This window comes from Vitis riparia, chromosome 13 (assembly GCF_004353265.1).
Source record: "Vitis riparia cultivar Riparia Gloire de Montpellier isolate 1030 chromosome 13, EGFV_Vit.rip_1.0, whole genome shotgun sequence".
In the NCBI taxonomy this organism is placed as follows: Eukaryota; Viridiplantae; Streptophyta; class Magnoliopsida; order Vitales; family Vitaceae; genus Vitis; species Vitis riparia.
In genome coordinates this window covers 23124113-23135365 of record NC_048443.1, presented here as the reverse complement: position 1 = coordinate 23135365, position 11253 = coordinate 23124113, and the positions used below count along the sequence as shown (strand labels likewise).

At 35.7% G+C, this 11253-nt stretch overlaps 1 protein-coding gene across 1 annotated transcript; it reads left to right on the top strand.

Moving 5' to 3' along the window:
* The first annotated feature begins 7473 nt into the window (after positions 1 to 7473).
* LOC117927632 (uncharacterized protein C24H6.02c) lies at positions 7474 to 11175 on the top strand. Its single transcript, XM_034847254.1, has 2 exons — positions 7474 to 7588; positions 10362 to 11175. Exons 1-2 carry the CDS (start codon positions 7513 to 7515, stop codon positions 10862 to 10864), a joined length of 579 nt encoding a protein of 192 aa, XP_034703145.1. The 5' UTR covers positions 7474 to 7512; the 3' UTR covers positions 10865 to 11175.
* Positions 11176 to 11253: the final 78 nt, after the last annotated feature.

The window sequence follows — 11253 nt, the reverse complement described above, 5'->3', positions numbered from 1 at the left end:
CAATGAGGATCAGATAATGGTTGCAGATCGAAGCCGTTTTATCGAATTATTTGAGAAGATGACTTCCTCAGCTCGTGAGCGGAAAGAAGTGACAAAAGAGTTTCAATCATTGACAAAGAGGACACTTCCATCCAGGGCGCCCATAAGAACATCCAGTATTCTCACAGAGAAGCAACATTTGGTGCACTTGACCTGGACAGCCCATCATTACTGGTTACTTTTGAGAGTAAGAATCGTGTGCATAATGAAACTAATCTAAGCGTGGAAATTGAGGCTGTTAACCATCATCTAAATGCCTATTCTCTATCTGGATACGGTTTGCATGAAGCGTTTGCCAAGTCTGTGGTTCATATTCTCAAGAAGCTTCCTGAAAGTGCTAATGCAGATCTACTTAATGGGAAAATAGGACTTGAGCATCTTACCTATACCACTTGCTAGCTGATTAATACCTGCATCAAGGAAGGACATGGATTGGAGCTGCTGTACCGAATTTTAGAGAAACCAACCTTTGGATCAGGGCAGTTGTGGAGCTTAAAACAACTCGTCAATGGAAACAGATGAGAGAAGTTGCAGTTTGCTGGAAACAAAACTATTTTTGTTCGAAGGGAGTTGTTCAGCTTTCTCACTAGAGATCATTTGGAATACTGCTCAAAAGAACTTGGGGTTTTTCATCCTGTCAAATTGCTGGGTATAAAAGAAAGAGAATGGCACTCAACAAGTCTCCTCTTTCAAGGCTTAAAAGGAACCTCTCCCTTCAATCACGCTTCCTTGAAGTGAGGTATTCAGATGCATTTGGCTGCAAATCTCCTGATGATAAAGCTTTAAGCGTAAATGGTGGACTTTCTTGTGATGGCATGCGTCATAATGTTGATACTTGCTTGGACATAGATGATCAGTGCACCTCCCCAGCTTCCAGTTGTGGTAAAACCTCTACTGCATTAAGGCGTATATTCCCTCTAGAAAGCAGGAGTTTGTACAAATCAGCTTTTGATATCCAGAATTCTAAGTCTGAATTGCTTTAAGCTATTCCAGAAGCAATTGGAAGTGATGCCCATGTAGCTTTGGATCTGTCCTCATGGCCAGGTGGCTGCACCCACTCCAAAAATGAAACCAGACAGACTTCTTGTTGCTGCTATCACTGCCAATCTATTTGATGCAGCCTTGCTTATGCTTCATGAGGACTCAGAATTAGTTATAGTTCAAGATGGCTAATGGGAGTTTAGAAGACCTACAGACCACAACCTTCCCTTAGCTGCAGTACTTGGTCCCCGCCAGCTAAGTCCTCACCCTAACTTAGTTGCTTTGGGCTCACACAGAAAGAGAGATTCTCTAATCCTTGGACCATCCCTTCCTACCAACCTTAAACACCTATCCTCCATGCATGGCCACGCGAACCTTGGAAAAACTCTCTCCGGTCGAGGCGGGAGTTGGAGCTCAGTCCACTGTCTTCTTGAAACACAAAATCAATACAGATAGGACTGCTGAAATTGCAGCCCATTCTGGCAGTGGGCTAAAAGATGGACATTGATTCAGATTTCTAGATTTTAAATTTGAAGTCACCAGAGGACGGAACACTTATGCCAATGGAAGCTGCAGAATCTGTCCACATCAAATCGAAGGGCAAAAAGAAAGAAGATATTTCTGGGTCACTGGAGAAGCTGCATATTGAAGAATTCTCATCTGGGTCAGCAGGGTCTTCATCAATTAGTTTCAAAAGAAAGCCAGTTATTATTATCGTTGTAGGAATGACAGGGAGTGGGGAGACAATGTTTCTTCGCCGGTTGGTTTGCCTTACACAAGCTTCGAATATCCGGGGTTATGTTATGAATCTTGATCTGCTGTTATGACCCTATCCTTCGGTGCTAATATTGATATAAGGGACGCTGTTCAACACAGAGAAGTAATGAAGCTGATTCAACTGCCTTTCACATGCAAAAACCATTAATCTCTCAACAGCATTACTGTGATGCTGATTATCTATCCAGTGGCGATACGAGTGGCAGAAGCAGTCCAATCAATACCAAACAATGATTCCAAGCCACACAACTACACGTCTGGAGCATCATAACCACACCTCTCTCCCCATTTATCATCCTCTGCTACCATACCCATGTCACCATGCCTTAGAAATCCACTCCATTTCTCCACCATCTTCTCAATATCCACTAATCCATTTATCTCGTTATTCACTCCCCCATGATGCCCGCTACTCATCATAACCCCATATCCATCTAATCACCATCCTATTCTCTAATGCCCATCTCACTCATTGTTTTCCTCACCACCCCACCTTCATTATCTCACACCCATACATACCATCAAATCATCCAATACCCATCCTTTCCACCGTGGCCGCATGTGTTCTCTCTGTTAAAAAATATTTCCACTTCCTATTTTGAGAAAGCCTCCACAATCATTTCTTGCAATCATGGAAGATTATATAAGAGAAGCATCAAGGATGGTTTCTGTTCCGAATGAGCCATTGCCGCAGTTGATACACAAATCAGAAGATGCTCCTCCTTCTGAAGACTCAAGATTACTTAGTGATGATGACCCAAGCTAAAACCTTCAGAAAGTGTTGAAGTCTCTAGTGTTGAGGTTGCTTATCCTTCTCCTCATCTCCCGTCAAACAACTTGGATGATGGAGATTCTACCGGGAATAAATGCTGATTGCTCCATCGATGCCCTCAAATCCAGTATACCCGAGCCCATCATGGTGTTGCTAAGGTTCATTCCCTTAAAAATGATAATACTGTTGCTTACCCTGGAATGACCAAACTGATTGAGAAGGCCAGGAATAATGCTTCTGCCTATGAGAAAAGGTCCGAGTATTGTGAACGTGAACTCGCAAAAGCAGATCTGGAGATGGTCACTAGATTAAGTTCGCTTCAGGTTTATCCTTGTAGATATCGAGCTGCATTTCTGATGGAAAGCCACTAAGATAAGGAAGTAATAGCCGAACTGTCAAGGGCACCAGTATTCAAGGCAGACCTTCACTTTCTCCACCTAAGGGTAGTCTTTCATGAGTATATTAGAGATGTGTTGGGCGCACTGCGAGACTGTGGAGCTGTCCTCTCCGTAGCTCCTGGCCATCAAGAGATATTGGAACTTCCAGTGACGAGGTCATTGGATGCTTGACGAGCAGCTGGAATACATTGTCCTTGTGCTTCATAGAGAAACAAAAGAGGAATGGTAAAATACACGTCTCGTATTCATCGAGTGCGGTTTCAGCATCACAGATGGGAACCATCTGAGGTAGTCCAAGAACTCAGATTCCGTTGGGAATTCTTAGAAGGTTCGTATCAAGGGAACGCTCGCCACCGGGGACAAGCCTAACGTGTTCCGATCACTCGAGCAGCAGGCGGAGGAGTGGCGCCGGAGGGTCCTGGAAGCTCAGATGGTGGCTGCTGCTGCTGCCTATGATCATCAGATTTGTGAGATTTGCGATACTGAACGAGAACGGAAGAAATTGCTCCAATGTTCCAGTTGCGTCCAACTAGTTCACCCATCATGTTTGGTCCCACCTATGATTGAGTTAGCATTTGAGGAATGGTCGTCTCACTTGTGCAAAGAAAAGGAAAACTGATGAATATCTTCAAGCAAGACATGCCTATGTAGCCGAACTTTTGAAGAGGTATGAAGCAGCCATGGAGCGTAAGTCTAAGATTTTGGAGATGATTCGTTCTTTGGATCTCCAAACAACGCATTGGATGATATTATTGACCAGCTTGGAGGTCCAGATAATGTTGCAGAAATGGGAGGGAGGCTGCATGCAAGTGTCAAAAATGGTGAAAGAAAATAAAATCTGATCGTGGGACCCACTCTCTTTCTCTCATGGGATGCATGGCCACCTTTAGTGAGCCATTCTTGAAGCAAATGGATATTTCATTTCCTAATTTCTCCATTTCTACTTCCAAAAGTTGATTTTCAAAAATCTGATTTTCAAGTAGTTTTCATTTACTCTTTAACCTTTTCATTATTTTAGTCTTATTATTTCATTTATCATTTTATTTTAATTTATTTTACTTATTTTATTTTTATTATTTTTGGTAATCTTAAAGTCGAAAAAAATCGTTTTTAAATAAAATTTGCTTCCACTTTCTATTCGGTAAGCAATCTTTCAAGTCCTTCATGATCTTTTAAAACGTTTTGAAATAAAACATGAACTTAATTTTGTAATTCCAATTAATGGAACTTATGAAATTAATTCATGCCACAATGAATTGGGCTTTGGTGAGGGCCCTACATATGAAACTTCATGATTGATTGATTGTGTGACTGATTTACTTATCATGCGTGTTTGATCCATTCTATTCATTGATATGCGCTTAATTATATCTGTTCATTGTTCACTGATCCTGCTTCATGATAGTGCATTTGTCACTGGAGGTCCAGGTACGCACTCATTCTCACTTCGGTTATCCTCTATTGCATATTCTGATACTCATATGTGCATGATTGATTCGAGTATTCATTGATTTACGCATCGATTGCCATGTCAGCTTCATTTTATTAGTAGAGACCCGACTTTAGGGACTTAGAGGGGTGCTACGGTCTTTATCGTACCTTCCCGATAAGTAACCTGACCCCCGAACCCGATCCAGTTTTCGCAGATCACCTTTTCCAAAATAAGGAGTCACACTTAGGGTTTTCTTTCTTATTTTGTTTACCCTTTAAAAATAAAACAAAAATAAGTGGCGACTCCAAGTCATTTTCATAATCAAATAAAAATTAATTTTTCAAAAATAAAAAAATCGAGCTCGCCATCGAGTGGGAAACGCATTGAGCCGAAATGCGGGGTCCACATTTAGGTTATTTGTTTTTCTACTTTTTCATGACTTATTATAAACTTTTTACTAAATAGAAAAAGTTAAAATATGGAACATTTTTTAAATAGAAAAAATAATATATTGGTTTTTTTAAACTTTTTAATACTTAATAAAAATAAACAATATAATATTTAACACTATTAAATATTAAAATTATATTTAAAATTAAGTAAAAAAATAAACACCACCTAAATCCACCGAAGTGCAAAAAATGCTACCCCATTGTCGGTTATTTCCTTTTCTAGACCCTCTACTGGCTTGGTTGCATAGTCCATTTATTTATGCCAGAGGTTTAAAGAAGGTTAGGCTTCCTCTCGTCCCACCGCCCCCTGCCACCCACTCCTTTTAAATGAATAGATTAGGCGGCGTTTAGGTATGGCTTGTCCCACCCTATCCCATCCCAATTATATAACTAATTAATCCAAAAAAAAATTTAATTTAATTTTTAACACATAGAGTAATAAAAAATTATTTTTTAATAAAATAAGTTAGAAAAATCACAATATGTTATTTATTTATAGAATATATTTATTTTTAATATAATTAAAATTTTAAATTTAATAAATAAATAAATAAATAGGGCGAGTTAAGATGAGAGTCACTCATAATGAATATGCTCCATTGTCATTCTTATGTTATTGACTATAACTAACGTACCATGTAACTTTAACATATTAATTTGAATATTCTTTAGTTGGTTGTAATTTCAATAACCTACCAAATTCGTTTTATCCATTTTGGTATCATGGTTGCAAATCACTCTGTCATTCTTATCAAACCCGTTCTATTATCATGCCTAAATTATTGATGATATTTCCTTTCAATATACTAGGCAACTTTAACATATTAGTTAGAATATTCTTTAGTTGGTGTTCGAAATATCAAAAAGAGAGATCTCGAGTATTCACCTAGTAAGATTAAAAGATTACTCTACAATAATAATCGTCCTTCAACAATAATAACAACCTAACAAAAATCAAGAATGATAATCAAGAACATTCAACCAAAAAGGGGACATCAAATGTAACGTGGAAAAACCCTCCAAATTGAGGTAAAAAACTATGGACAAGATTTCTTCCATATAAATGAAATACAATAATTAAATCCTCAAGTTTCTTTACCTTAAAAACTTATATAAATATCTCAATGCTGGAAGCAAGAACCCCTCACCTCAGGAAACATAATAGAAAGAAATCAAGGAGAAATCATATCATAAGGACTTCCCTAAAAGATTGATAAAAAAACCTGTAACTTCACCTTGAGTCCCAAAACAATGTCCAACCATCCTAATTTTCTTTTCTTTTCTCAATGATCTCCCTTCTCTCATAATACCAAAAACCTAATGTTATTTATATCTATATATGGGAATATGTAAATATAAAATAACCTAACACATGGGCTCATAGGCGGGACAAATATAGCCCTTGGATGTAATCTCAGTAACTTATCAATTTCATTTTTTTTTCTCCTTAGGAATCATGGCTGCAAATTAATCTTCATCACTTTTTTTTTTCGGTTTTTTCAAGTTTTGGAAGGTAAGTGAAAAGAAGACTTTTTAAAAAAATTTGGATTTTTGTGTAAAATATGTAAATATAAAATAGCCTAACACATGGGCTCATGATGGGCCAGACAAATAGGGCCTTTTGATGTAATCTTAGTAACTTATCAATTTCATTTTTTTCCCCTAGGAATCATGGCCGCAAACTAATCTTCATCACTTTTTTTTTCTTCGAATTTTTCAAGTTTTGGAAGGTAAGTGAAAAGAAGACTTTTTTAAAAAAAAAAATTGGATTTTTGTGTAAGATTTGAAGAATAAAACACAAGAAAAACTACATAAAATTAAAATTTTAACATAAATTTAATTTTTAAATTCATAGACTTTTATTTATATTGAAATATGCTTGGTTTGGAAAAACACTAAGAAAAAAAAATGCTAGCAAAAATGATTTTTTTATATTATTATTTTTGGTTTGTAAAAGAGTTAAGGGAAAATAAGATAAAGGAAAACAGAGAAGAAAAGTAAAAATAAAGAAAAAGTTAAAAATAAATAAATTTAAAATCCATAAATTATTCTTATGGCTTTCAAGTCTATTTAACTTTTTTAAGGTTTGTATATAGGATAATTAAATAATTTGAAAATATATAAGTTTCTAATTAATTTTAATTATTTTTTAATATTTTTTATAATAAACATAAATACGATAAAATCATTTTTTTTATTTTTTTTCTTATTATTTTTTGGGAACAAAGAACAATCCATCTGATTTTATTATAGAATTAAAATTATTTAAAATTTCATATATTTTTAAATTATTTAATATTTAAATATAAGACTTAAAATGGGTTCAATGAATTTGAAGTATTATATAAAAATAATTTATCAAATTTAAATTTATTTTTTATTCTCTTTCACTTTTCTTTATTTCTACTTTTCATTTTTATTTTACTTTCTTCTATTTATCCTTCAATTTGTAGAATTGAATAAAATTTTTGTTATTTTTTATTCTACTTTTTTTTCTTTGAAGTATTTGGTTTTCTTTTTTTTTCTTTTTTTAATATATAAAATTTGAAGAATAAAGGATACGAGAAGTAAATGTAAATATGATATAAGGAGGGGGCATATATGAAAAACCGCTGTTATTTTTCGGAAATTTTGGAGAGAGAGAGCATCAGTTGGTGATTCATGGCGGCTAGGTTGTTGCAGAGGTTAGGTCGCTCTTTCTTGGGCCCCAAGCACCCTCAAACTCCTATCATCAAAGGTGAGTTTATCCTCTATATTCATCAACGAAAACCCTAGAACATGTTCGCAACAATCATTATGAGATCCCTTTAGTATAAATGAAGTTTCCTTGAATGTTCTTGAGTTGCAATTTGTGTTTTTGTTTTGTCTGCGAGGGGGGAATTTGGGTTTCTTGATTGAATGGCTTTGCTGAAATTTGCACTGTTAGGGAATAAGAACCAAGGGGACTGAGATTGCTGATGGTGGTGGTGGTGTTATTGGAAGTACTAGAGTCGTAGGCTCCCTTTGGATCCATAAATGAGGAAAGGGAAGGAAATGCTGAAAAGAGCGTGAGAATTGTGTCCATTTCTTCATTAATTTTCAACATTTTTTTTCTCTTTTGGATTAGTTCTGTCCTTCCAAGAATTCGGTGAAGGAAAATGTTGGAAATGCCTAAGAGGGAAAGCATTTTGAGAATGTTATCTAGAATCTATAGTATTTTACCCACAATTTCTCGAACTACTTCATTCTCCTATCTTGAATGAAGTGTGGTGATACAGCCAAAGAATCTGTAGTAGTTAAGAAGCTTTTTTTTTTTTTTCCTTCTCCTTTTTCTTTCCGTTTTTAACCCTATGTCTGGTTTTTAGAAAATTCAGGGAAAATGTAAGCAAAAGAAAATAAAGAGGAAAAATAGAAGGAAAGAAAAAAAATGAAAGAAAAATAAAAAATGGATTTGGAATTAATAAATTATTTTTTCATGCTTCAAACTCTTTTCACTTATTTTTTCTTATTTATATAAAATCTAAATAATTTGAAGTGCATACATTTTTAATTAGTTTTAATTATACTTGATTTTCTTTGGTATTTTTTATGATAAACCAAGCTTGAGAAAAAAAAATTCTTTAATATTTTTTTCTTTTTCCTAAATACCTTCCTACAGCCAAACATGAATAAAAGGTGCAGTTTCAAACGAGAAAATGTTGAAATCATACTTCAAAAAGGTGCAACAATCCCTTATGGCTAAGGGCAAGGTGCCCCAGGGCGCACGATTGAGCTAAGTGAAGCACAACCTAAGACACTTGTCAATTTTATGAAATATTATATGTTTTGACATGAAAATATTTGTCATATATATGCCACCAAACATGTCCCAACTTATTTAATTTGATGAGTAAGAAAATGTATTAAAATGTGCTCAAAGCGCATGAGTGTACACAAGACATATACAAAGTACACTTGGCAAAAAATAGGAAAAGAGGGAATACACAAAAAAAAATACTTCCTCCCTCCATCCATGCTCCAATCAATCTAAGAAGTCAACCATATTTGTGTATACCCACCACATATATACATAATACACCCTAACCCAAATAGAGAGATTGTTAAGGAAAATATTCTTTAGGCTTTGATCAGACACTTCCTCACGATCAAAGAATTTCCTATTTCTTTCCTTCCAGAAAATGCAAGGAGGAGCAACTCTCCAAGCATTAAAATGCCTTCTATCTACAAAAGAGCCATGCCACCCTAGGAGAGAAACTTCAATCCAAGATTCTAACCATTTAAAAAAAGCATCCAACAAAAAAAATGCAATTATATAAAACGTCTATGATCGGTCAAAAATTTCAAAAAGAAAAGCGTTTTAGGGTAAAAGTTAGATAAGGTGCACCTCGTTAGAGAAGTGCACGTTTTGGCAGGGGAATCGCCCATGTCAGGTAAATTATAAAAAAAGAATGCAGTAAAATTCTCCTCCTTTCCCTTTGAAATTCAGTACTGTGCACACTCCTTTCTTGCTTTTAGCCCTGTGTTGCACACTTCTGAAATTTCAGCAACTCCTCAACATGCTCATGTTTTTTCATTGAATTTCAGAAATCTTCTTAGCAGTCTTTTTCCTCTTTTGTCTGCCCACCCTCATCCTTACCTCATAGATGAAGAAGATTAGTACTGCCACTTGGAGTACTTTCACTAGAAAAGGCCAAACTCATGTAGATGAAGTGGGTCCAAAACCTGGCTTTTGTAGGCATGTTGACAACTAGAGTCCACAAGAATGCTCCTGATATCACATGTTTGGATCTGCATCAGATCTGGGATAAATTTTTATTTGATTCAGAATTAGTTTTCCACTTAGATATAAATGAGTCTTAAATTTAATTCTATTCTCATTGTTTTGGAGTGTCTTTGCATATCTGAAGCTGTTCCGACAAATGATGGATAAGTCAAGAGTCAGGTCCTTCAACAAATGCTAAAACAAAATTGTTACTCAACTTGCTATTTTTAGTCTGATTTTAGATATATTATTGTCATAATCTATAATTTGAGATATCTAAGGCTTTAATAGGTGGATCCTTTTAAGGAAAATTTCTCCCTTTTTTCTTCAATTTAATTTGTTTTTACTCATTTCACATTCTACTTATTTGCTTCCGAGCACCTCATGTAGTCCAACTGAATACCCCAGATTTTGATAATGATCAGTTGAGAAAAATTTGAGTAGCTATCTTAAGAAATTATTATGCTTTTTCCATTGACCTTTCCTTCCTCTTAGGTTGGACAATTTTGTTGCTTCATTATCAAACTTAATATTTATGAAAAATTAATCAATATTTGAAAACAAGCTATGGCTGTATGGGCTGGTGTGCTGGGGTTGTTGGACTGTTTTCTGCATATGATGGTTCTGGTATCTTTGAAGTGGTATTCTGAGTTTTGTTTAGTTGGGTCTTTCTAACCTGTAACCAATTTATACCTGATACTTGAGTGTTTATAATTTTTATTTTTCGCTAAGCCATCGTCTCTTTTTGTTATCTTATTTTTGCTGGCAGAACCCTCTTGGCAATTTCTTCCTTCTGCAAGTGCAGCCTTCACCAGGGATCAATTTTACAGAAGAGGACTTGGGACGCAGGTTGAACCAACCAACTATACTAATGAAGATGAGGAAAAATGTGAAGCTGGCAGTTTGAAGCTCAATTCTGATTCAGCTGATGATGTTTCTCAAGTGAAGAGCGATGACAATTCTGCTGTGAAGTACACTGCGATGTCGAACTTGAAGACATCCTCAAGGCATGATCTTGCCATGATCTTTACTTGCAAGGTCTGTGAAACAAGATCTGTGAAAACAGCTTGTCGTGAATCATATGAGAGAGGTGTGGTGGTGGTGCGATGCGATGGCTGTAGTAATCTGCACCTGATTGCAGACCGACTTGGGTGGTTCGGAGAACCTGGGAGCATTGAGGACTTTCTGGCCGCCCGTGGGGAGGAAGTGAAAAAAGGTTCTGCAGATACCTTGAATCTAACTCTAGAAGATTTAGCTGGAATGAAACCTTGAAGTTACAGTGCAAAACTTGGATGACATTCTCTTTTGTTGTTGAAGTTGGAAGGAGGCTTCGAGTTTCGAGTGGTACATAGATATACAAGTGAAATTACAAAATTTCCCATGCATTGTATTTACTATTTGCAACCTTGTAATGATCCAAAAATTTGATAATATGTACTCTTGGATTCAAAGTTTATTTGGACAGGAAGGTTGTGATATAGAAGCCGATGCACTTGGAATAAGCCCAGAGACACCATCTGCCGCTGAGTGTTTCTTGTCCGTCCAAGCAAACTTTAATCAAAATATTAGGATATTATTCGCAATAATCTCTAAATTTTAAAATTATTAGCTGATATTGAGGGTGAAGTTGTCAAATATTGATTGAAAAAGGTCAAAGAAAA